Source organism: Cibotium barometz, chromosome 11, assembly GCF_041138505.1.
Source record: "Cibotium barometz isolate CiBa-2024 chromosome 11, ASM4113850v1, whole genome shotgun sequence".
Taxonomy (NCBI): Eukaryota; Viridiplantae; Streptophyta; class Polypodiopsida; order Cyatheales; family Cibotiaceae; genus Cibotium; species Cibotium barometz.
In genome coordinates, this window is record NC_141056.1 from 33,056,120 (window position 1) to 33,084,106 (window position 27,987).

Below are 27,987 nucleotides of genomic sequence, written 5' to 3' on the forward strand. Positions count from 1 at the left end.
TAAATCATGATACTCACTGCAAAGGTTTCTTTACATTCGAAGACACACCAAGCCTTTCTGTCACCAAAACATAAGGGGGGACTGATGGGACAATAAGTACATGACTAAGAATGGTTGTTTACTTTGGTAAACGCACCAAGCCGATAGCACATCAAGTGGGCTGCTAATGCCATAATAAATACATGGGCGCCACTCAACATGACTGAGGGCAGCATTGGACATAAATCCATGCCCCATGATGTAACTCAAAAAAAGAATCAATGCAGTCAATAAATTACAAGGAAAATGAGAAAAAACAGCGTCAAACCCATGTTGCTCTCCTCCCACTAAATCCAAATACTGCTTCAGCACGCAGTCATGTAATGTTCTTGATGGAAGCGACTACTAAGTTTGCCTGGACACCATGAAGAATCTTGCCAACCTGAATGTTCTTCAGCAATATATTGGGTGCCCCTCCCCCAAAAACTGTTCAAATGACACCGTTCATCGTACTTGGGCTTGTACGCTTCCCATCCAAGCTGGGACCAGTTGGTGTCGAGTTGATCCCAACTTGGCTGCACAGGCCAGCCACCAACTAACAACCTTTGGCCATCCTCAAAGTCTTCTAATACAGCCTCTACTAAACATGGTGCGTCCACTCCAGACGGCAATTCTGCATCTGAATCGTCCCAACCACTAGGCTCAACTGGCCAGCCGCCAACAAGCAGTCGTTGGCCATCCACACAATTCTCTAAAACTGCATCTACCATGAGGGGCACATCAATCGATGTAAGCAACACAGCCCCGTCATCCCATGCATTCAGAGGTACACCCTCTCTTGCATTCGCTGAGCCTGCAAACGCTAGTCCCTGAACACCTTGCTCTGAGTCCTCAAGTGATGGCAACTCATTTTTTTCACAGGGTTCTTCACCACACAGCTCCATGGCCAGAGCCATGGCCGATATCGGCATGTTGCACACTTCTTCCGACTGTTCCTTGTCCCAATCGACTGAGCCAATGTATAAGTCATTCTTCAACTTGGGTACCCAACAAGGCTTTCTTCTCTCTCTGGCCTTTCGCCTCTGTTCAGCAGCCTGTAATGCTTCAGCAGCACCAGAGTCATTCCACTGCATAACACGATCATACAAGGCTGACCCAACTGTTTCTCTCAAGTTCTCACAGTCCAAAATCTGTTCCATAGAAAGAAATCCACCTGCAACACAGAAAGCAAGGGTTTTGTTAAGGAGCAGAATGCTGATTGACATAATAAGATCAAAGAGCCTACTCCCTCATGCAAAGTAAAACATACTCGTGTCAATACAAATTTAAGTAAAAGGGCATCCCATAGTACCGCCCTGTTGCATTCCTCAGTGATACATAAACACATGTAATGCTGAGATTTGTAACAAGGCCAATGATTACATGCGACTCAGCTGCAAGTAATCAGTGGACAACTTTTGTGGGTTGTGTTTGGACAGCCAGGTTTGGGGCTGATTTGGGGCCAATTTAGCAGCCCTATATGTGCCCAGAAGTGCCTACGCAAGGCACCATAGATAAGTGTGGAACACTTGTGCCTATGTGCTAGGGTTTTCAGAGATAGAAAGAAGAGTGTGGCGGAATCACACACAGCACACACAAGAGTCCTAAACTATTGTCTGTACTATGTACAAAAAAGAAGTGATACAACTGAATCTCTAGTACAATGGATATGGCTCAATGAAAACATCAACTACAGCCCTGTGACCTACTATCCACTCCCCGCTAGCACTTCGCCTATGGAAAAACATTATGTGGAGTCCAGCAAATGACTATGGTGAATATCCGAGGCACGAATATATATGATGCAAATATGCACCAGCCTTGTGACCTATCCACTCCCAGCTAGCACTTTGCCTACAGAGAAACGTTACGTGGAGTCCGGCAAATGACTATGGTGAATATCCCAAGCATGTATATATATGATGTGAATATGCTGGTGCTGCGGAATCACACACAGCACACACAAGAGTCCTAAACTATTGTTTGTATCATGTACAAGAAAGAAGTAATACAACTTATCTGGCCGCCTTCTGGGCTGGCTGCCTAGGTGCTGGCCGCCTGCAGTATGGCTGCCCATGGGCTGGCCGACTGCTGTGCAGGCCCTTCTAAGGACTGGTGGCCGACTGGGCTACAGCCCTCAAGGCTGGCCAACAGCCTGCCCAGCCCTTCATGGGCTGTTGGGCTTGGCCACGGGGCCTCTTTGGCCCCCCAGGGTGGCCCACAAGGCTACCCTAAGTTCTAACAGTAAGCAAGGGCCTAGAGCCTGTTTGGAGCGGCCCACCTACTGGCCCACATAACCCAAAAGGTATGCTAGCTGACATCTAATACAATGATCGGTGTCCCAAGCAGAGCCCAATTCACCTCTACATCAATTCCAAGGGTGACTCACAGTACGGATTGGCACTTCTTCATGTGCAGGACTTGCACACCTGACCATGTACGGGACTTGTACACCTACGCTTCAAGTAGAACCCTGGCTAACCTGTCCCAAATTGGGTCTCACAAGGGACCAATTACCACTCCAAGTCTTGCACCTGTTGTACAGATATGCCCACGTGGCATCCAAGTACAGGATGCATGTGACATGAGTGAAAACCCCTGTTACCTATTGTAAACTCTTGGCTAGAACTTCACCTACAGAGAAACGCTTTGTGAAGTCCAACGCTAAGGAAACCATACGACTTTGGTGAATATCCCAAGCAAGTAAATATATGATGTGAATATGCTAGTGCGCGGCAAAATCACATACAACACACACAAGAGCCCTAAACTATTGTCTATATTATGTACAAGAAAGAATAATACAACTGCAGCCCTATGGCCTAACGTACACTCTTGGCTAGCACTTTTGCTATAATGTGACATGCAGTCATGCATAGAGGTGCTACGTGACACACTAGCTCATCATCAGTGCTACACTTGTACAGCAATGAACAATATAAGGATTTATTTTGTTGTATGCTGTGACCCCATTGTGACTCGTGAGCCCTAGTCCATGGACATGTCAAGCTTGAGCTATGTAGGTCACATCTGGAACCTTAGGTGTCGGTATGTGTCACTTAACCCACGAGAACAGTAGGATGTAGGTTATCCCAGTGTTTACAACTTTACAAGCATGTAGAAGCATTAGGCATCACAGGTCTTAGTTAAGGACATCATGGTTTCACGACCATAGAGAAGACAGAGTGGAGATGGAAGCTCAAGCCAACATGAGTAGATTCACAGACTTCGGCCATTCCAACACCGCCCCCTTGGAGCGAAGATGGTGAGACCCAAACGCAAAAGAAGCAACCAACCTCCAACTCCATCACATCACTGCAGAGAGGCTAACTATCCGTGCTATTCCCTCAATCAGCTTATGACTGAAGCTGAGATTATTGCTTAGACATTGAGATTATTGCTTAGTCATTGGTGCCCCCCGACTCCCTACTGGGATAAGAATACATCTTTGCCTTTTATAGCATCAAGGCATTACAACAACTTGAAAAAACATCCAAAATTTTCAGATTTTGGGGGGCAACTATCATGTGCAAGAATTGCCATGGACATTCTCTGGAGCTAGTCCAGAAGGGGCAGCCAAGAAAAAGATCATTAGAACCAAGACTTGGAGCATAAAGTGCAGAAGTGACTAGTGTGGACTAGGAGAAGGGGACAAGGAAGGTCAGTCGACTGCATGAAAAGGACTGTCGGCTGCAGGCACTTCATCATATGTGGCATTTATGACCAGTCGGCTGGCCGACCAGCACTCGGCCAGCACTCCAAGAGTCCAAGGGTCTATAAATAGGCATTTTTGCTCAATGTTTGAGTCATTCAACTCCTTTTGAGTTGGGTCCTTAGAGTAGGACAGTTTTTGGTGTATTCCACCTTTTATATGAGGCAGCCTAGGGCGGTAGACTGGTACCTTTTTGTACCATATGAATATACTGAAATTCCAGCTATCTCTCTCTCTCTACTCTCCCTTCTGTCTGCGTTTTTGCATCAGCATGTTCTCAGTGGTGTTTAGGGCTGAAAGAAGACTCCCAGAGCTTCCGCGTGTTACAGCGACCCAGGCAGAAGTTGAGAAAGAATCCTCCTTTGATGCCGATGAAGATCCTTTTGCGGTGTCGTTTCCAAGCTATCGATACTTGCACCAACATTTTAGGCACATAGGCCAAGGCAGAGTACCTACAAGCGGATGTGTTTGATGAAGATGTGAATGTCAATGCCAAACACATATGCCTTGAGATAGGTTTCAATGCTGAAAGATCCCAAATCTCCATGGAAGAAGTATAGCATGTAGACCATGTGGTGGTCTCAGCATTGGTTGAAGCATCCCATGCCGCCTTCTTGAAGAAAGCAAAACATTGAAAGACAGATCCATCCATTGAACTTCTTGCCAAAATACCATCTGACAGATTCTGCACATGTTGATGAAGAACATATGGTGCACCTCCCCTTCATGGATCAGTGTAGAGGACCCTTGTTGATGACTTAAGAAGGCACACAGCTAACTGTCAAGGCTGCAAGTACATGTCATCATGTGTAAGCAGAGAAATGGGTACTCTGTGATGAATAGCACTTACCACTGACAGCAGGCCGCACTGTTGGAGAGGCTTGGGGAGAAAGGAGGCCCGAAAACGCAGCAGGCTGGTCTCAGGGGCGGCAAGGTTGCACAAGCGGTAGGAGAAGGGAAGGCAGTGCACCCAGGCTCTAATACCATGAAGGAAATCATGGTTCCAAGACCACAGAGTGGGGAGAGTGGAGATGGAAGCTCAAGCCATGGTGAGTAGGTGCCCAGACATGGAAGAGAGAAAGATGCAATAGAGCTCAAGTGAAAGAGATTTCACATGAACACAATGATTGTCTTATGAATAATATACTCACCATGTTAAGGTGCAACAATGCTTGTGCAAGAGAGGCAATACAGGATGAAAGAGGTCTTGTGCAATGCTAGAAGGCTAACATGTAGCAGATAAAAATCCCACATGACTGGAAATGGAATGTGAGCAATCATGTAATAGTAAAAATTGGTATTGTTTTGTGATCATCTCCTCTGACCCTTTTTAAGGATAGCTAGGTGAGGTGCTCTATGATGGGGCTTACGTGGCCTTGGTGGCAAGCCCGTCCTTGTGCCCATGCCTTGGTGAGGTTTTCCACATGGTATTAGAGACAAGCATTACGATTGCCTTTCCAAGAGAATGATGAATGTTGAGGTGCAGCTGGAGAGGCAATCACTAAGGCCTTATCTTCTAACCCTTGCAAAGAGGTGGTTCACACCTAGAGTGTTCACACCAAAAGAGTCAATAACCCTTTCACACTAGTGAGATTCCGACTATTCCGACGCTTAGGGCCAGCCTTAGGTGGGCTCCCATCTGTGTTGCCCAAGAGCTCTGATACTGTCCCAAATTGTCACATGCACCCTGCAGCACTGGAGTGCTATGTGACACACTGGCTCTACATCAGTGCAACATTCGTCACTAGGATTTTACATTTTTAGGAATATTTGTCGTATGCCGTGACCCCATTGTGAGCCCCAATCCGGGACATGTCAGGCACGAGCTACGTAGGTAAGTCTCCATAGCCATAGAGAATCTGCATGTGTGAGTCCTCTTACCCACTTCCAGAATTCATCAGTTAGATCATGTAGAAGTTAGATCCCTAGCATAGGTCTTGCATTAGTTGGATATAAGTGCATTGATAGGTCTATGGGCCAGCCAAAGCAGCCCACAGCTTGGCCAGCCCTTGGCCATAGAGGGCATAGGCAGTTGGCAGCCTACAAATACCCCCTATCTCAGTCGGCCAGCACTGGAGGCCTAAAGGCATCAGTCAGCCATCATCTAGCACAGGTTGCCCAGCAAGTCTTGACTCGGCCAGCAGCTATTCCCTTTGGAGAACTTTTACAATGAACATGAATGATGACTGAGTACTGCCAAACACAAGGACGAAGTAGACCGAACGCAGACTGATCCAAATGCTGTCCAAGCTCCTTTGAATTGCTCTTCAATGCCTGCTATGCAATCCTAAAACTAAGGGATGCATATATGCTGGCTGAATGCTAAAGATGCTCTTCATGGAAACCTTGGGAATGCTGCTGAAAGTACGCACAAGGAAGCCGGTGGCTGTATGCACACTTGAACTGCTGAGAAATGCTGTAGGACTGATTTGAATACTGGATGAATAATGCTGAATGGAATGCGCTACTTATATATGGCCTATTGATGATGGTCCCTCTATGGCCAAGCTTGCCCTTATGGGCTGGCCTTTGGCTGGCCCATAGACCCATCAATGCACTTCTATGCAAATCCTACAAGACCTATGCTAGGGATCTGACTTCTACATGCTCTAACTAATGAATTCTCTAAGCATAGTCACAAGGGACGGGGGACGGGGACGGGAACGGGACACGGGACGGCCATATGTAGGGAACGGGGACGGGGGTAGGAACGGCCATATGTAGGGAACGGGAACGGGGACGGGGGTAGGAACGGCACTTAAAAATTACTTTGTCAGTACCACCCACTCAGCTTGCATGCCCATGGCTGTGCACCACCTCCATGAGGGGATGGGTTGTGATTGACCTCATCCCACCATGTCCATCCCATCGTCCTTCTACGGATAGTTGGAACTTGAAGAGCCACTACCACAAGGAGGATGCCATGGATGATGGATGCCTCCTTGTCACTTGATAGCTTGAGAGAGAGAGAGGGAGTGAGGCTTGAGCCTTGAAAGTTGAGGGAGAACTTGAGAAGTTGAGTGTGAGGGTGGGGGGGGAGGGGGGGTGTGAAGCTTGAGAGAGTGTGTGTGTGAGGGGGAGAGAGTGTGTCTTGAGAGGCTACAGCTTGCTTGTGTGAGAGCTTGAAACTTGAGACCTTGGCTCTTGAGGCTTGCCGCTTGAGGGAGTGTGTGTGTGTGTGTGTGTGTGTGTGTGTGTGAAGCTAAAGCTTGAAGTGTGAGAGGGAGTGTGTGTGTGTGTGTGTGTCTTCTTATAGGGAGGGAGGCAAGAGAGAGGCCAAGGCCCAAAGCCTCAAAGGCTCAAGGCCTATGGGCAAAGGCTAAAGGCCCATGAAAAACCCCTCCCAAACAGCCAAAAAAAAGGTCAAAAATGTGACCATTGCCCAAACAGTAACTTGTGGCGTTCCCATGCAGCCGTCCCCTCCTGGATCCATCCCCGGAACGCCGTCCCTTGTGAGAAGCTGGGGACGTCCGTCCGTCCCCGTCGACGACGTCCCCCCGTTCCAAGGGTTCGTCCCCTCCGTCCCCTGTGACTATGTCTCTAAGTGAGTAAAGAGGACTGACACACGCAGACTCTCTATGGTTGTGGAGACTGACCTACGTAGCTCGTGCTTGACATATCCCGAACTAGGGCTCACAATGGGGACACAACATACAACAAATATTCCTAAAAAGTGTTAAAAATTACAGCAATGTGATGAGCTATGGTGGATCAAATACTTGAATCAACATCATTAACAAAGTGATTAGACGATAATTAAGATGTGATTATTGAGTAATTAACTAATCGCTTAATGTAGGCATGGATAATCAAAAACCAGTAAATTCTCATTAGGCCAATGCCTCAATTTATAGAGTTTACATCCAAGCATCTAATCCCACTGATTTCTCCTTGATTCACTCCACCTCTTTTGCTTGATTCTCTCCACCTCTCCCAGAATATCTCCACACTTCCTGAATCTTCTCATGCTACCCTTTATTCTCTCCCAGTAGATTCTTCTCACCTTTTCACAGGTTCTCTCACATTTACACATTCTCTTTTACAGCCTCTAACCAACGGCTTGTTCCCGCACACACCCTATTCACTTGTATATTTCAACACCTCCCCTCAAGTGAATACTCCTAGCACACCTGGACCCTATATCAAGTTTCCGTCTTACTTGATAGTCCGCGACCAGTATCTAGCACGCCTCCCCTCAAGTTAACTTAGCACACCTGGACCCTATACCAAGTTTCTCTCTTACTTGATAGCCCGCGATCAGTGCCTCAAGTCCCTAAACTCATAGTCCTTGACACTCTCTCTCTCTATGTGTCCAAGGCTTACTACAAGTGCCCGCGACCTTCACTAAAGTGCTCACACATACATCTACCACGTGGCCTACATCATTGGTGGCTCAGAGGTGGTTTTACTTTGTTGGGGCAGGTTACATTGGGTTGTGGGATCTCTCTCTCTCTCTCTCTCTCAGAGATTTTCACATGGCTCCTCACTCTTTGGAGCCTCACATCTTCTCTTGTCTTCAGTCTTCTTGTCGTGGCAACTTCTCTTCACGCGTCCATGTCTTCCTCTTCTTTCAGTCTTCTTGTGGCATCTTCTCTTCTTGTGTCCATGTCTTCCTTCAATGCTTCCTCTAGATCTTCTTCTCGGTGTGGATCTTCCTCTTGGGAAGAGATGTTCTTCTTCTTTCATGGCTGGGGCCATGAGCTTGTCCGTCATTGCTTTTTGCTCCATGTGAGCAACATGTTTAAATGTTTTGTTGACAGTTCTTTTGGGTTTTTGATGTTTATATTGTGTCATTATGCAATGCAAACCCAAATCTATGCGGGAGGTCTTTCCTCTTGCCTTATTCTGGACAAGGGCAGTGTCTGATTCCATTTTTACACTGATGTAATGTGCCCAATACATAATGCATATAGCATTCATTCTTATGAACATTCCCAAATGCAACTCTGGCTATGAATAATCTTGAATTTGAGTGTGATTTGCAGGCATTAACCAAGGGTTAAATGCAAAATGATGATTACCATAAATTTATCAGCATAATTTTACCAGAAATTACATTAAATCAAGGGTAACCAATTTGTACGGAATGGTTGGAGTATCAAACCAACTCCGAATTGCAATCTGAAGTTATAGGGATCTGTATCAGATACCTAATGGTTAATTTGAACCCTCAATTGCACCAAAATACAGTGATTAGCATTGATTAATCACTGATTAGCAAATTAATCCTTTGTTTTGTGTGCAGAAAACAGAGTATGAAGCCCAGATCTGGGACCTTAGACTTCAAATGAGCTCAAATCCTTTCAAGGCCATCAATAGCAATTAGTCTAGTAAAGGATTAAGCCAAGAAACACAAGATTTGACCAAACATTGAATGCTTAATCTCTGTTTTACCAAAGTCACCTGCAGATTTGATGAAGAGCTTGGATCTCACTGTAGACTTGATCAAATCAATTTCTGACTTCACCAGCTTGTAGAGCATGCTTGAAAACCCCTGGAACTATGAGGAATTAGAGCAATTTGATTTCATGAAGTAGAAAATGCAGATTTTCTCCAAAAAAACGACGCCTGCTAAAATCGTGATTTCTCCTGCATCCGGCGGCGGTTTGCGCTTCTGATTCGATGAGCTGAATCACCTATGGGTTGGCTATGTATAGCTAGAAGCAATGGGCCTAATTTGATGTGTGAGGAGAGGGAGCTCCTCCACTAGCTGGGGGTACAGAGGTTAGTTGAAAAAGAGGTGAAAATATTAATTTTTCACTAATCCTAATTAGCAAAGTAATTAGCAAGATAATGTACTCACAAATTGATGGATTCTAGGCTTGGCTCTGATACCATGTTAAAAATTACAGCAATGTGATGAGCTATGGTGGATCAAATACTAGAATCAACATCATTAACAAAGTGATTAGACGATAATTAAGACGTGATTAGTGAGTAATTAACTAATCGCTTAATGTAGGCATGGACAATCAAAAACCAGCAAACTCTCATTAGACCAATGCCTCAATTTATAGAGTTTACATCCAAGCATCTAATCCCACTGATTTCTCCTTGATTCAGTCCACCTCTTTTGCTCTTCTCACCTTTTCACAGGTTCTCTCACATTTACACATTCTCTTTTACAGCCTCTAACCAAGGGCTTGTTCCCGCACACACCCTATTCACTTGTATATTTCAACAAAAAGGTATGGCGGATCACAAGTAGTCTTGCCGACGGCCGCTGTCTTGTAGCATGGGACACTAGGGCTAACTGGCATGGACCTGTAGGGAACCTTAGCCCCTGGCTGGGGGTGGTGTTGGAGAATGCACAAGCGGAAGCATAGACAAAACGAGAGAGAGAGAGAGAGAGAGAGAGAGAGAAAGAAAGAAAGATTTTATTAACGTCTTCCAAACGACCGAACTCGGCCTATGAGACAAATCGGTGTACCTGTATGGGGTATCCTCTATCATCCCAACAAAATGAAAAAGTACTGAACTAAAAAGCTGAATCTGGGTGTGCAATAAGTACAATGAGTGGGGGAGGGGATGAAGCTCTACTACTAGGAGAATGCAAAGCTATATGCATGGAGTATACAATCATGATATGCAACCTAGCTAGCTCCATCCTGTACCATACTGGGGGTATAAAATGGTATACATCAATGAAGGGGGTGTCCACAGCTCCCTGAAGAACATGCCTGGGTCTGCTGTGAAGCGAGCCAGTCGCTCCGCACTCTCTCTGTGAAACTGAGCTCTGATCTGTCATCTCTCTCTGGTATAGGCGTGGTGTCCGAAAGCCAGGTGTCCTGTCTCCTGCGGGCTCTGAGTGTCTCTGCTCTCTGGAAAGTAATTCTCTCCCGTGTAGGGGCTGGGAGTGGGATGGATCTCTGAAAAAATGTAGTAATTTGTGTCTGTCGTCCCCTCTCTGGAGCTGTCTGACGCTGTATGTCTAGAATGAATCTCCCCAGTATGCGTTGATCTGCTACCCCAAAGATCTGGCGTGGGGAATGTGGCTCTTTGAATAAAATGGGATATCTCTCTCTGATGGCTGTATATGCTCTGCATCTGCATACATAATGCTCCTCACTTTTCACCTCCTCTCTGCACAATCTGCATACCCTCTCCTCTCAAGGGATCCGTGCTACTTTGCCAGTCTCGATCTCCAATCGATGTGATGAAACTCTAAGCTGACCAATAGCCACTCGGGAGCCGTGTGGTAAAAAGCCCTCCATGTATCTAGGCCTCTCTATAAATCCATCATCAGTGACACTCATGAAGTGATCTCTGTAGTATAGCATCTTTGGTGGAAGAGGCTATGAAGCGATATCCATGTCTCTCGTGTATAGAGCTGCCATAGGTCCTGTCTCAATACTCTGTTCCTCTCACTATGAGAGAGATGGATATGTGGTGCATCCCTGTCATACTAGAATGGTGGCAGATGATCCATGTCTAGGCCATGCTGTGAGAATCAATGTGTGACCTGTGCATACCATGATCCTCTGTCTCCTGCCTCAGCCAGCTGTCTAGATGCCTCAAAAGCTCTGTATGACAATCTATCCTGTGGCATCTCTCTGAATCTGTCTAGCAGGCATATAGTCTGGAATATGACCTCTACCATCATAGGAGGCGCACCAAACTCTGCTCGGATAATGTCTAAGGTACTGACTGAAACGGGAGGCGGACGCGTGTATTGGAATCGTATAAATGTGAACAAGATTCTGAGCACTTAACAATTGAGCATTACAACCACAAAGCTGAAAATGACAGTACACCACATAAAGGGGCCGATGATAGGCTGACCCCCCCCCCCCCCCCCCCCTTAGGTTATATTACCAAAAGAGTCTGCAAAGTACAAGATTATGGGTGCCTGGGGATTCACCACCAGCCTGCACCTGATTCTTCCAAATACATCATGTATGAATACATCTCAAACAAGAGAATCTGTAGGTACATCCGCCCTACACACAGGTACATCTGCCCTGCATAAGCCTCTTCACAGGTACATCCGCCCTGCACAAGAGTATCACAATCCTCACAGGTACTCCGCCCGGCACAAGATGTAAATGGATCTTTAGGCGCTGTTTCCACGCGAGAAACTGATCCAGAAACCTGTGTTCTCCGCGAGCAAGTGTCCCCAATGCTTACCCTAAGCACCTGTTATACCAGGAAACCTTGAGACACATCCATGCTCACATATTCCATTGCTGTCCGGCCTATTTTGTGCAATAACCAGTCCAAAACAGCAACTTTCTATCGCGAGAATTCCACCTGTAAAGGGTCCTACAGCCCTGTGGAGGTCCCTAGAGCTGTCCTGTACTGTCCAAGTTGACTTTGGACACCTGTAACCAGCCCAAAACTCGCAATAACCAGAAATTACAGGTCTGAAATTTACCAACCAGCCCTTTAGAAGAGTGTGGGGATCGTTATCCAAGCTTGTGTGAGTCCGGGAAGCAAGCAACCAGCCCTGTAGCAACTCCCAAAGCTCCAACCAGCTCTCCAATGTGTTGAGTAATGAATAAAACAGCCCAAAAGGCCTCTTGAAGGAGGCGCCTTTCTCCAGTGCCACCTAAGGGGCTTGGTGGGTACACATAATGGCTGACAAGTGTCCCCATAAGGTGTCCAGGTAGGTGTCCAGCCCATAGTGCTCCATTTGTCCTGTTTGTATAAGTTTAGGTCCAACCAAATGGGAAATGGCCATAAGCTGTCCGGACTTCATTAATTTTGGTCCAACCAAATGCGAACGCATTATAAGTTGTCCGGCCACTTATTAATGAGTGTGGACCTGCAAACCAATAAACTTTACTAGTAAATGAAATAAGCTGTAAATTGAGTGTGGACGCACTTACCACCTGCAAAACCCATAAGCCCACAGTTTTAGGCCCAAACAGGAGTGCACACACGTGTCCACAAGGTGCCCGGGCGTCCCCGGTCCCTCGGACTTCACAAGCCAAAATAACAAGCATTGTCCAGGCAGCAAGACAATGTCACACAAAGTAAAATAAAGTTATGGCATGCATCATTTATGCATTGTGCACATGTAAACTTAGAGAACCACCTATCATCATTCTTGTACTTGAAAAGATTCCGCCTGCCATCATAACACACCATGTGTGCATGGCCGGAATCCACACGGGCACCGCTCGAAAGTCCACAAATGTCCTGCCATGTCCTTGGACTCATATGCATCCACTCATATGATCCATACACATGCCCAAGTATAATACATACATGCATCCGCATGTTTCTAGGCCTGACACGCATCCGCATGTCCCTAGAATATAGGGGTTTGTGACACTGACGGTTTGCTGCGTATCATGCGTGCCATCATGAGGGCCTGTGGTCTCTCTATCTATGTCCACCAATGGGTAGCAAGGCCTGGCGCCCATACCGCTGCTCCATACATCAATGCCGGTGTGACTAATGTGTCAAATAGCCACCCCTTCGTCCGGGGCTCCTGAAAATGCACCTGGTGGCACTGTCTCTCTAGCATAGCCAATGCTGCATATCCCCGTGTCAATCTAGCTCTGGCTACTGAACCCATGGTGAAGCGTGTGGCTGCTGTGCAGAGAAGGTAACCCCTAGGTACACGTATGATGTCACCACCTCCACCTGGCGTCCTACGAGAGTGAATGTGAACTGACTCCTGCCCTGTCTCTATGTATGAAAGACCATAACCTTGGTTTTCCCAAGGTTCACAATAAGACCCCTCTGTGTGCAGAAATCATCGAGTGCATGTAGATGCTGCTGTAGACCTCCTGAAGACTCAGACACTAATACAATATCATTAGCATAAAGCATAATATGTACTGAGGTACCTGCTAAATCAACTCCATCTCCGCCTCCCCGTGTAATGAAGTCAGCCACCTCATCAATGTATAACCCAAATAGCGTGGGGGAAAGTGGGCATCCTTGCTTCACACCAATGGTGGTAGCAATAGTCTCGGACATATCTCCTGGACATCTGACTCGCCCAAAAACCTGCTCATATAATGCATAGATGCCCCATGTCATATCTGCCGGTATGCCAAGAGACTCCAAGCGCTGAAAGAGCCTCTCTCGTGGTACTGTGTCAAATGCCTTGCGGAAATCCACAAAGCAGCGATAGACCTTCTCTTCCTCACTCTGGCCTGATCAATCATACATCTCAAAGTGAATACATGGTCAGTGGTAGAGAAAGCTCTCCTGAAGCCTGCCTGCCCTGATGAGCATAAACCTGCTCGCTCAGCATATAAGCTAAGCTCTTGCTCCAACACTGCACCATAGAGTTTGGCCAACACGTGGCCAACCATAACCGTCCTGTAGTTGCTCGGATCGAGCATATCCCCTGTTTTGTGAATCGGCACAATGGTGTGCATCGTCCACTCCGCAGGCAAACCCTCTGCTAGTGCCCTGTTAAACAGGTGTGCAAGAAAAGGAGCTAAAGAATCTACTGCATATATGAGATGCTCACCCTGCAGGCCCATATGGCCGGCGGCCCGTCCATGCTATAGGCGGCGGATAGCTTCCTTTACCATCGAGTGGGTAAAGAAGCTAGTTGTGGTAGGTCGAGGCTCCTGTGGCTGAGGTATAGGTGGCTGCTCTGGGGCGCGTGGTATAGGCCCTCTGCATATGTGTGCCATGTCTGTGGGTCTGCAATAGGTGTTGGTGTCCAGGGCTCTCTGAAGTGCCGCCATGAGATAGGGCTATCTCTACTCATGAAGAAATGAAAGATCTCTAGCTCCTGTATCTCTACGAAGGCCCGCCTTTTGGAGGAAAGTAACATAGGGCTATGTATATAACCCTGTCCTGTGAGAGCTATAAGCTGATCCACATGTATCTGGTCTCTGGATCCTGTGCTACCACTCTCAGTCTCCCTTGTAGCTCCCGTCTGAAGAGAACTGCTACTTCCCCCCGACCCTCTCAAGGTACCCTGGCGTGTGGTCCTCCTGTATGTATGCTGACTCCCACTGGAATCCCTCTACTCGAGGTAGCCCTCTCTCTGGGCTCTGATGTGTCTCTATCAGAAGTATGATGTCTCTTCCCACCATAACATGCTCCAGTCGTCCAGGCTGCACCCATAGTGAACCATTACAGTTCCATACATATAGCCAGCATGCCTCCCTCATATTTCATTGCTTGCCTAGCTTGTCTAGCTACAGTCCCTCACATACGAGGTTCTCCCCTCTTGCTCGGGACATGTATTCCTTTTGGTGATGATATTGAGAGCAGGTTCTCACCTGTGTTTCCTCTCCATCTCTCTCTCTCTCTCTCTCTCTCCTGTGTTCCCACTTTCCCTTCTTCCGCTGCACATTCTATCAATTTCTGTGTCTTGTCAATTCAGCAAATTACTTCTTGTATTTGAGCAAGTGTCCATTAAATCTTAGTGTATTTAAGTGTATTGATTAGCATTGTGTTCAACCAAGTCACACCGCTCATAAGCCACTTGCAAGCTAAACAAGCAATCAGGAAAGGCGCACATTGTGTGATGATTTACATCCAGACTGCCCAAACGGTGACCAGTGCTTCCGAGAAGTATTTGGCTCTCCATGAAAAGTTCCAGAAGATTTTTCTTCGAGACAATCTCCCTCCCCAACCAGACCAAAGGACCACAAGATCGACCTCCTCCCAGGCTCGGAACCCCCAAGCAAGTTTCCATATCGCCTTTCCAAGGCAATGGAATCGGAGTTGGACCGCCAACTCCAAGAATTATTGCAATCTGGCTTCATCCGTCCCAGTGTGTCACCATTTGCAGCACCAATCCTGTTTGTCAAGAAGAAAGATGGGTCTTCTTGATTGTGTGCCGATTATCGTACACTCAATAAACTGACTATCAAAAGTAGATTCCCGATGCCTCAAATAGACTTTATTCTCGAGAGGCTGAATGGAACTAAGGTGTTCTCGAAACTTGATTTGAAGAGTGGATACCACCACTTGAGGATTATTGAGCGGGACATCTCCAAGACAGCCTTCCGTACGGAACGGACCCACTATGAATTTGTGGTCATGCCTTTTAGCTTGACGAACGCCCCAGCCACATTCAACCGCATGATGATGTGGGTATTCCAAGAATTGATCGGGAAGTGTGTGTTCATATTTCTGGACGACATACTAGTATTTTCGGCTACTCTTGAGCAGCATGACATTGATGTGGAGAAAGTCCTGAAGTTGCTAGAAAGCCAACGAGCTCTACGTCAATGAGAAGAAGTCGGAATTTTATTTGTTCGAGGTTCATTACCTTGGATATATAATTAGTGCAGAAGGCATTCGACTTGATCTAGCCAAGGTGGTTGAGATTGTCAATTGGGAAGTACCATAGACTACTTATGACATCAAATCCTTTGTCGGTATATGCCAGCCATACTCCACCCACATAGACAAGTTTTCTGACCTCTCAACAAATCTCACCGATCTGCTAAAGAGTGTCAAGATTAAAAGGCAGCGGATTCAAGTGACTCCACGAGCGTTGGAGGCATTCAAGAACCTCAAGGTGGCTTTGTCAAAAGCGCCTTGTCTAGCAGTTGCCTTGTGGGACGAGCCGTTCCAAGTGATCACGGATGCGAGTAACATCGCAATTGGAGGTGTATTACAACAGAATGGCCATCCAATAGCTTACATGTCTCGTAAGTTACTGGCCGCGGGAAAAGAATTACTCGGTCTACGATCGGGAACTCCTCGCAGTTATTCAGGCCTTGAAACATTGGAAACATTTTCTTTATGGTCGTGACTTTGAGGTTCGCACTGACCATCAGGCGTTACGTTGGATTTAGACAATGCCAAGTGCACAGTGGAGTGACCGACAGCACCGCTGGAGCCAGATATTCCAGCAATTTGGTAGTATGATTAAGTACCTTCTAGGAAAGACCAATCCAATGGCCGCAGGAAAGGCCAATCCGGTGGCCGATGCTTTGAGCCGAAAGGGACAGGTGACTTTGATTAAGACCACTAGACTCAATCTTGTTGGTACGGGACTAGAGAACATGAAGCACACGTACATGGATTCCGAGGAATTCGGTACGCAGTGGAAACAAGCATTGGATGCCATAGGACCATGCCACTTTTTGATACGCGATGGTTGGCTTTTCTGCAAAGGCCGACTATCTGTCATGAAGTTGTTCAGGACAGCTCTTCTCCATGACACCCATAACGTCATTACTGGTGGTCATCGGGGCATGAATTCGACTTTGGAGAAGTTAGAACGGCAATATTATTGGCCAAAGCTGAGGCGAGATGTGTTTGCATATATGCAACAATGTGATATTTGTCAAAAGGTGAAAGCTCTTCGTTGGAAGAAGATAGGGTTGTTACAGCCCTTACCAATTCCTTAGAGACGTTTCCAAGATATATTGATGGATTTTGTCACAAATCTACATCCCAGTCAGAGTAAGCGTAATACTCAGTGCTTGACTATAGTTGATAGATTTCGCAAATTTGTTATGCTTATTCCATACAGGGCCAATGTGACCGCCGAAGATGTTGCCCATTTGTTCATTCGGCATTGGTACCCAATTGGCGGGATCCCTAGGACCATAGTGTCAAATCGAGATGCCAAGTTTACCAGTCATTTTTGGAGGACATTGTTTAATAACTTTGATACTAAATTGAATTTTTCCAGTGCATTTCACCCACAAACTGATGGCCAGACAGAAATCTACAACCAGTTGGCCTTTGATGTGCTGAAGTGTTATGTTCACGATCAGCAAGGTAAGTGGGAATCATATTTGCCTTTAGTTCAAGCTGTTTTGAATGATTCTTTTTCTTCAGCTCTTGGCAGGACTCCATATGAAGCAGTGTTTGGAAGACCATTCCAATTGCTATTGACCAGAACCTCGTCTTTAGTACCTGAAGCGAACAGATTGACGGAGTCTTACCAAGAGATTTTAGAGTCGATAAAAGACAGGTTGGCTAAAGCACAGGAGGCCTACACTCGACAGGCCAACAAAGACCAAAGGGATATGAAGTTTTCGGAAGGTGATTGGGTTTATCTTCGGATCATGAAGCAAAGGTTGAAACAGGTGGACAAGCAATGCCCAAAGTTGTCATTCGGGAGCTTCGGACCTTTTCCCATCCAGAGAAAGATTAACAAGGTTTCAATGAAGTTGAAGCTACCTCCGAGCTGGACTATGCACGATGTATTCCATGTCAATTGGTTAAAACCATATGCAGGTCCGATCCCTTCAGAAGTGAAAGACAAAGCAGAACCAGGTATCATTGATGAAGCTAAAGTGATGGTTCCAGAACAGATCCTTTTGCACCCCTTCAAGCATGGCTCATGCCAAAGACAAAGACAGTTCCTCACAAAGTTTCACGACCGAGGGACCCACGAAGCAATATGGCTTGACAAAGAATTCTTCGACGACTATCCGGCTTTATTGACGGACTATTTGGAGGCTATGCAGCTTCCATCAAGTTAAGCATAAGGGGATGCCACCTGCATCCTGCACTTGGATGCCACATGGACATATCTGAACAAGAAGGTGCAAGACCTAGAGTGGAAAACTGGTCCCATGTGAACCCAGTCCGGGACGAATCAGCCAGGGTTCTACTCCATGTGTCCGAGGTCACGTGTGCATTGTCCTGCACATGAAGCAGTGCCAATCCGCGTTGTGAGTCTCCCTTTGGAATGATATCAGTGGTTCTGTGTATCTAGTATGATACTGAATGCCAAATCTCTGAGTAGACATGTATGTTTGCATGTAGAATAGGGGCCAGCCCATAGGGCTACCCTAGAGCCAAGCCTAAGGCTCATGTAGTGGGCATGGGGCGGTTTAGAACCACCCCAAGGGGCAAGGAGGGCCCCATGCTGTGCCCACTTGCCCTAGCTTTGGGCTGGGCAGGCTCTCGGCCAGCCCAAGGGGCCTGGCCAAGCAGCCGACAGAGGGCCTATGGGCCAACCCAGCTAGGCGGCCAGGCCAAATGGCTGCCCAGCAGCCAGTCGGCCAAGTATGGGGACTGCCCATACAGATTGCACAAGGCTGCCTAGCAGCCAGGTTCATGCGCAGGTTGGCCCATGTAGAACTGGCCGACCAGCATCATGAAGGGGTATAAATACCCAAGCCATAAATTCAGTTCATTTATCTCATAATTCACAAGGTGCTGCAGCTACTCAAGGGCCAGGACAGCCAAGGGAGAAGCTAACGCAAGGGTGAAGGTTTGAAGGTCAAGGGCAGAGATCTATCTCAACCAAAACAGGTTCAGTCAGTCTTTTATTTTCAGAGTTTGCATCATTCTAATAAAAGCAAATACACCATTCGTGGTGGGGGCCCTACAGAGGGTATTTAGGACCCAATACTATGTCCTCTTCTCCCTCTCTCTCTCTCTCTCTATTTTCTACACATCTATTTTTAGTTTTTGTGCGTTATTCTCGTCGTGAAACGTTTGCCGATTTTTGAGCATTGAAGTTACCAATCTCCCCCAAAGCTTCCCCTTCTATTTGGTTTGTACTAATCTTCTTTTGGCATGTGTATTAGGTATATATATATATATACCTAGATGAATCCAAGAGCATGCCCAAATGGGAGGATCTCACAACTAGCATCTAACAGCAGCGTTAGCGCTAAAGATCAGAGATCTACATTTTCAGTATCATATTTTGTATTGGAGAATACTATTGTATCTCATTTTCTTGTCCATAAATATACAGTAGTTTAGGTAGTCAGCATGTCTCTCTCTATTTTGTTGTCCTCCACTTGCACATTAGGCACAAATTTACCACATTTGGTATCAATACCTATGAAACCTACATTTTTTTCTTTTTTGGCACCCATGTGCATTTTGATTGCTTAGCCTACGTAGGGTAGAGCCCCTAAATTCCAAGAGTGAGCATGAAAGTGAGTATTGATGCATAGACAACTCGTATGGAGGAGTAATTTGCCAAAATGGATGCTCGTTTGGATGCCAGGCTTGTTAAGATTTAGGGCATCTCATGGTTTTCTATTTGAGAGAGGGCTTATTTGTGGCTGTGCCCGGCCAGTGAGAGGTCCACAGTTGGTTCCGTTTCTATGAGATTTAGGGCCATTCTGGAGGCTGTTTCCAGACGGGTTTTTGGGCCAGGGCTAGGACCAGTCGGCCACCCTTCAGTAAGGGGCCGACCAGATCTGGTCGGCCATCTGCTCAGGGCCAACCTCCTTGACTGAGGCCTATTTATAGGCCACCCCCTCTTCAGTTGTTCTTACCTTTTGGGATTGATTCCTGGACGCCCATCCTTGTAGCCTTCCCCTGTTGAGTACAGTTGCTGTTGCCTCACCCGTGTCTTATCTGTGTGCATCTCTCTCTCTCTTGATTCTCGCAGCATTCACTTTCCTAACATGGTATCAGAGCCAGGTTGGCTCGGGATTCAGTGAGGGCACCTGAAAGAGGCGTTTTGCTGAAGGCAGCAGCGGTGGCGATGGTGGCGCTGTATATTGTCTGCAGTCATGTGGGTTGTGTTGGAGGACAACTGGTGGCGCAGGACGTGCCGTTGCCGGACAACGTGAAGAGCAGAAGCAGGTGTTACAAGTGTGGGAAACGAGGACACTTGGCGAGAGATTGCAAAACCAAGAAGGATGCTGGCTCGTCATCTGATTCCGAGGCCGACCTTTCCGCAAAGGGTGGCCGTTCCTTGAGGGCTGAATTGGCACCTGTTGCCCCGTTCTAGGGCAGGTTCCCCCTTCCACGATGTCACAGCCAGAGAGGGCAAGTGGGAGGCAGGGTGATGGGTTGCTTCTGACCCTTATCAGTTGACATTCTGGCAGGCAGCAGCGACAGTTTTTTTGCGTTATGGACCAGTGGTGTTTGCGTTCATTGCTTGATTGTGCATCGACTATGGACCTAGTGAGTCTAGCGTTCGAAGTCAGAGGTTCCGCTATGGGATGAGTTCTCTGGGAGGATTTTGGCTTTGGTGTGTTCCAGCCAACATTCTCCAGGCAGGGACCTACAGCATCAGCTTGGGAAAGAGTTGTATGTACCCTTCTTCTTTGGCGTTCATGGCGGCATCTTCATCGGATGGTTTATTCAGATGTGTTGCTCACCATGAGCTGCAGAGAAGGTGTTAAGATTTAGGGCATCTCATGGTTTTCTATTTGAGAGAGGGCTTATTTGTGGCTGTGCCCGGCCAGTGAGAGGTCCACAGTTGGTTCCGTTTCTATGAGATTTAGGGCCATTCTGGAGGCTGTTTCCAGACGGGTTTTTGGGCCAGGGCTAGGACCAGTCGGCCACCCTTCAGTAAGGGGCCGACCAGATCTGGTCGGCCATCTGCTCAGGGCCGACCTCCTTGACTGAGGCCTATTTATAGGCCACCCCCTCTTCAGTTGTTCTTACCTTTTGGGATTGATTCCTGGACGCCCATCCTTGTAGCCTTCCCCTGTTGAGTACAGTTGCTGTTGCCTGACCCGTGTCTTATCTGTGTGCATCTCTCTCTCTCTCTCTCTTGATTCTCGCAGCATTCACTTTCCTAACAAGGCTTCCATAGCTGGGCAAGGATTGTGCAAACCCAAGCCTCATATTGTATTTGAAAACTGTTGTAACTCATTGTCTTGTACTTAAATATCCAGTAGTTTAGGTGTTGTGTGTTATGCAGCTCTCTCTAGTCCACTCTCTCCTTCTCTATTATTCACTTGCACGTAAGGCAGAAGTCTACCACATTACAATTCACAATGATGAGCATCTGCTAACAGAAACTTCTGCATTCTGCGGATTGACTACGTGAGAATCCCTACTCGTGTCAAAAACGCTCAAGAACAGGTGCAGGTTTATGTACAACAGTAGGGGGGCACACACATTTGCAATTCAGATTGTAATGCACAAACCACCTAGATGGATTTTTCTAGTGTCTTGTACAGCGAGGGGCATGCCCATTCATAAATGTCAGACCCAACCTTTCCACAAATACAATAAGGGGGAGCGGCCGCTGGCATTACCCCAACAGTATGGCCACATATTGGCAATCCGGCGTAAAGTATAAACCATGACGATAAGTTGTCGTCGTATCTTTAGGGGTGAAGGGCATGCCCTGCCACCAAGGTCCTACTCAGGACACCCAATGTATGACCAATGCGACGAGGGGGATGCAGTCGCAGATTCCACTGACAGGATATATTGTCCTGATGGGAGAACCCATGGCAGAATATCTTGAGAGGACACAATCTCCTGTAGGGGAGCAGTGGTGGGTTCACTCAACAGGATGCACGAGTGTGTCAGAACCAGTGTAATCCCCCCTCCCCCCCCCCCCCCCCCCAAAAAAAAAAAAGCACACACACAAGGGTATCAGTTTCCCCGGGCTTCCTCTTAGGGTGGTCCCCTTCACAGGTGGGTGGTGGTGTCCTGGCAGGGGGAACCACTCAACAGGCCGTTGTGTCCTTCAAGGGGAACCTAACCTGGTGCATCATGTTGGGTGAACCTGACACAGATTCTGGGATAGCCAGGACAGGAAAGACAATGCAGGATGCATGGCCTTTGACGCACCCATTGTTGCTCTTCCTTGGTGATGGGACCATCCTTTTTTTTCTTCATGATGAAAGCCAGGATAATCCAATGCTGCAATTTTTTCAATCGAATCGGGCATATGTTGAATTTAAGAAGACAACGGTCTCCCTGCTGATGTGGACATAGTGCAGGGGTATGTAAGAAAGCATGCCCATCCTAAACCAACGTGCTCGAAAACACAATCTAAGGGAGCAACTCTTCCATGCTAAATGCATGGGTTTTTCAAAGAAATTAATTCAAAAGTTAACTTCTCGGATTTAAAGTGATAGAATTTTATTTTATTTTTTGTTTTGGGGGGTTGGTGTCCATACCTTTTCGGTGAGCGTTCTTCTTCACGAAACGCTTGCTGCGACCCATTGTTGATGATAATGAAGAGCAAAGCCGAGAGTTTAACACGGTCGTGATTTGCGTGTAAATGAGAGCACACACAGGCAACCAACATAAATGGGCCCAAAAAGCATGGACAAAAGCAATAAAAACAGCCGCCCACAATGAGGGTTTTTCACTGTTGGCAGTGCAGTAAAAACCCTTCCATACGCATGGAAGAAGAGCAAAAACAAGGTACAGCGAGGCAATGGATAGGGACGAGAGAGGAACGCTACGGCGGGAACATAGCGATAAATATATTTTGCTGAACTCGGGCATTTCGCCTACCTAAATAGCGGTAGTTTGATCATGGTTGAGGTCGGAGGCGGTACGTACCTAGTCACGCCGTAGCCTCTCTTCTTTCACATGATGAAAATTGTCATATGCTTTTGTCCCTTTCACATGGGGCAGAAAATTAGCAAGTGACCGTCCAACGAGCTTGCCTAGTAGTCTCAAAGGCATGGCACTATCGATGAGCTATGGCTCAAGAGGCATTACCCCCAAAAAGCTTCACCTTACGTACACTTAATTTCCTTATTTTTACCCTCGGGACCGCCCTTAAAAAATCAGCCCTACAGGAATCAAACGAAAAGAGTTTTGAAAACTCGCCCCCGCAACAACTAAGTTCTCGATCACTTTTGGTCATGCCACAATCACTCTCATTATTGTCCTTTGGCACAATGAAACTTTGAGGAGTTAATGGTTGGGCATCGAAGAAGCATTGTAAAAGGCAATACGTTTTGGGTTTTTAGGGTTATGATGGGCTAAGAGACGAATATAATAAGTGGGGATAATGGGACTCCAAGAACAATAACAACAAGAGAAAGTGGAAAATGTATAGGCACTCCATCAATCATTCAAAAACTATGATTACATGATTGCTTGTTTTAGTCTAACACGCACACACCCATTGCTACACACATTGCCTTGCAAGCTAAGAATCAAACTCCCATTGTATTTCTTGGACCCTACAATCCATAATTACTTTTCCATTGGTATGTGTGACACACTTTTACCTTGAAATGAGCAAATGCAGCCTCATGTTTGTACCCTAAAGGGCAAACATCAAAAGTTTAGAATCATGCACTTGATGTTTTAAAATCACTTTCTTGGCAAACCAATAGAAATCTCAAAAGGTTCTTTATTTGAAAAACATGTATTGATGGAGAAACCAACTGGTAAGTTGCATTCCAAAGTAGGGTTCTTAGTGTTCACAAAAATGATGTATATTTTTTCAGAAAGCTTCTATAAGAGCACAAGATTATTAACTTTTTGACTTAGGTTGGTGGTTGGGACATTTGATTGTTACCATTAACAACCCCACAACTTATGGAATTCCATCAAACACCATAGCGAAAAACCTCTTTGTAGCCCCAAATGAGTTTTTGAAAACCCATTTCAAAACGGTTTTGAGTATTGAGATCACGAAAATATATATATATATATATATATATATTCCTCATAATGTTTTTTTCTTTTGCATTTGTAAATTGGCATACTATGTAATCATGTAGAAGAATAATGAGGAGCTAGTAGAAGAACAATGAATGATAAGGTTTTGATAAGTCTATAAAAGCCAACTCATCTTGATTCCAAGCATATTCTTTTTTTAACAATTTTTTTTTAGGTTTGGGGGGGGACGTGTTTGAGGGACTAATCTAGCTTTGGGTTAATGAGAAAAAGAGGGGACATGGATGTTGTCTATCTAGATGTGCACTCCTTAAAAAAGTAGATCTTAGAGATTTATCACATGGGGAAGCTACTTACCCATTTATATATCTCACCTTATAGGTGAAAGAAGGAAGCCCTTAGTCCATAAATCTCTTCATGGATTATTCTTAGAAAGTTGAATTACTTCTTCTTCTTTTTTTGTGAACACGAGGCCTAGACCCACCTTTCGACAAGTTGATTGCCCTTCCTTGTCTCTTTCTCTCTTGCTTGTTTTATTTTTCCCCATTAAAACAAAACAAAAAACATTTTGTTTATACTAATTCTACTCTCCCCTCTCTTTCTCTCTCTTCCTTCTCCTCTCTTTTCTCCTCCTTAGAAAAGACTCATTAATAAAACAAAATACCTTTTTTTAAATCTTTCTATAACTCTCTCTCTCTCTCTATAACTCTCTCTCTCTCTAACTCTTTGTCTTTCTCTCTTTAGCTCTCTAAAGCTCTCTCTCTCTCTCTCTCTCTCTCTCTCTCCCTCCCTCCCTCCCTCCCTCTCTCTCTCTCTCTCTCTCTCTCTCTCTCTCTCTCTCTCTCTCTCTTTCTCCTCTCTCTCTTTCTAAAACTCTTTCACTCTATGTCTCTATAACTCTCTCTCTCTCTAACTCTTTGTCTTTCTCTCTTTAGCGCTCTCTCTCTCTCTCTCTCTCTCTCTCTCTTGCTCTTTCTAAAACTCTCTCTCTCTCTCTCTCTCTCTCTCTCTCTCTCTCTCTCTCTCTCTCTCTCTAACTCTTTGTCTCTCTCTCTCTCTCTCTTTAGCTCGCTCTCTCTCTCTCTCTCTCTCTCTCTCTCTCTCTCTCTCTCTCTCTCTCTCTCTTCGTAATAGAAGATGTATTACTAAAATTACTTTACAAATGGCCACAATGGCCGCCATGTGATGTACTAGCTTTCCCTCACTAATTACTTCAAACCACAGGTGTAGCTCGGAGTATCATCATCCAATATATAGTCATGTCATTCTCCACCAAATGAGCTGATCGCAAGGAAGAGACTTGCCACAAGAGTAGCCCTTTATACAACCTATGTGAGCTGTAATACCAACTTTTGCATCAAATATGAAGGCATTCCTAGTTAACTAATTACTTCAAACCACAGGTGTAGCTCGGAGTATCATCATCCAATATATAGTCATGTCATTCTCCACCAAATGAGCTGACCGCAAGGAAGAGACTTGCCACAAGAGTAGCCCTTTATACGACCTATGTGAGCTGTAATACCAACTTTTGCATCAAATATGAAGGCATTCCTAGTTAACTAACTAGATATGCCACAAACCTTTCCACCTGAAAAATGAAAGAAAATTGAATGTTCTGGGTTATCTGGCCCATTCGGAATCTTGCCAAAAATCTAGTCTTTAACCTTTACGGGCCCATCTGTCAATGGAGTCCATACACGAGAAAGGAAATCCCACTCCTTTTTTGCCACCAAACATGAAATGAAAAGATGCAGGCATGTTTCCAAGCATGTAGTACAAAACACACAATTACTAGAAGCAATCTACCGCTTTCGCAATTGGTCCCCCAATGGTAGGCCTCTAACTAGCATGCACCATAGGAACACCTTCCCTTGATATGGAATATTAGACCACTAGACCTATAAGATTACTTCCTTCCACCAAGCCCTACTCTTCCTGATGTTCCATACCCTATTAGCCTTCTCGGTGATCCAACGCTTATCTTCCACCATCATATGGTACACTTGATTTGTTGTATGGTGGAGAATGTCTTGAGGCTTTCTAAATGCCCAATCTAGCCAAGGTTACTGATCCTCCAACTGAGGAATGTCACCAAACAATGTAAGTGTTGCCCTCACCTTCTCCCATAACTGTACATATCCACTTGAAGCCCAAAAATATTGACAGATTTTTCAAAAAGATAATAAATGGTCTCTACGTGGTAACAAAGCATCCAGAACTCTCACTAGTCCCAATCGAGCCATTCTATTGAATTTTGGCCGCTCAACAAGTTTGTCAAGCCACTCCAGAAGTCGTGAAGTAGCTAACACCTCACTTGCACCATAGAATTCAACTGCAATTGGGAAAGGTCTGCCAGATTGAGAGATTGAGGGTGCGAATGTGTGATGTGGCGAGCGAGCGCTTTCATCAACCTTAGTGGTGTAGTGGGGAGTTAACTCGACGCATGTCCTCATACGTTAAGAGGGCCTATGACTGCTTGTGTGTGCATGCACTTGCTACACATCCTCTTACACAAGGAAGAAGATGTCACCTTTAAAGGGGCATAAGAGAATAGTTTATCTTTCCAGTTCAGATCCAGCTAGCTACCTTTATATAAAACCAAGGAAGCTTCTACCAGTTCTCTTACCAATCCCCCCTTCACTCCTTGGCATGGCTAATTTATCCCAAGCCAACCAGGATAAAGCTTTCCCATTACCTTTGCCATTCCTCCACAGAAAGTCCCTTATAGGACTTAAGATCCTCTTCCATTAACTTTTGCCAAATTCTAACACTGGGCATAAAAACATTATGTAGGCATTCAACATTGTATTGTAGATCACCACTCTGTCATGGAAATGCATTTTGACTCCTTCCCATTTCTTCATCTTTATTAAGAATTTGTCCAAGGCCCAATCAACTAGCTGTTTATTTGTGACATCAACCCCAAGTGGAACTCCCAAGTGCCTTACAATTTGTCCTCTTTTAACAACCTCACATCCCCATCTTTGCAAGTTAAAATCATTATCTTCAGTCAAGCTGATGATCCTAGATTTCTGTAAATTACATCTAGAGCCAGAAGCCTCTGCAAACTCATGGATTATGCTTAAATCCTGTCTCAAGTTCTCATTGTTAGCTTTTAGAAACAATAAAGAATCATCAGCAAAACATTGGATTATATAGCTGCTCACTGTACCTTACTTTTAAACCAGTAATAATGCCTCTTGAGCAGGCACCTTCCAGGGCAACAATTAATGGGTGTGAAGCAATAGCAAACAAAAGAGGGGCCAAAGGACAACCTTGCCTAACAGATCTATTAATGGCAAATCCTCCAACAATTCTACCATTCAATAGAACATTAGAGAAGTTTCCCCATAGGCCTTTTCCAAATCCAACTGAAGCATAACACATTTTTGTTGTCTTCTGAGCAATATCTTTTCCTATCATAGTAGCAAAAATATTATCATAAATTGACCTCCCCTTAATAAACACATATTGCATCTTAGATATCACCTTTTGTATCACTGGGGTGATTCTAATAGCAATGACCTTAGCCAAGATTTTGTATATCACTATTAACAAAGTGATTGGTCTCCAACGAGACCAAACTTGAGCAACTTGCTTAGGTATCAATTTCACTTGCTTAGGTATCAATTTCACCGAACCTTCCTTGAGGTCTTTATCTAAGTCTCCAGTCATGAAAGCCTTGTTGCAAGCTTCCCACACAATCTCCTTCAGGGAAGGCCAGAATGCTATAAAAAACTCAATAGTCAACCCATCCCAGCCAGGGGCCTTCTCCCTTCCCAATTTCAAAAGTACCCCGACACTCATCAATATCCAATTCTTTCTCAAGCCAATTGGCTTTATCAGGCTCCACACTATTATTAATCAGCCCAATCAGCTTGTTCTCAGCTTAAACTGTCCTAAGAGACTGGTCTTCATCAAGACTAAGAATAGAGCCAAGAAACTCAACCCATTTTTTTGCAATCAGATCAATACCCTCTATCCTTTCCCCCTTTTTCATCTAGGATCTCCCCAACTACCTCATTACCACCCTTCGCCCTGTAAGCTTAAAATTTTCC

The 27,987-nt window shown here is 45.5% G+C and overlaps 1 protein-coding gene across 1 annotated transcript; it reads right to left on the reverse strand.

The window, feature by feature from the left end:
- Positions 1-22,859, reverse strand: LOC147634076 (uncharacterized). The gene is made up of 2 exons (XM_086804539.1): positions 22,462-22,859; positions 1-1,192 (listed from the first exon to the last, which is right to left on the reverse strand). Exons 1-2 carry the CDS (start codon positions 22,793-22,795, stop codon positions 345-347), a joined length of 1,182 nt encoding a protein of 393 aa, XP_086660665.1. The 5' UTR covers positions 22,796-22,859; the 3' UTR covers positions 1-344.
- Between the last annotated feature and the right edge of the window lie 5,128 nt (positions 22,860-27,987).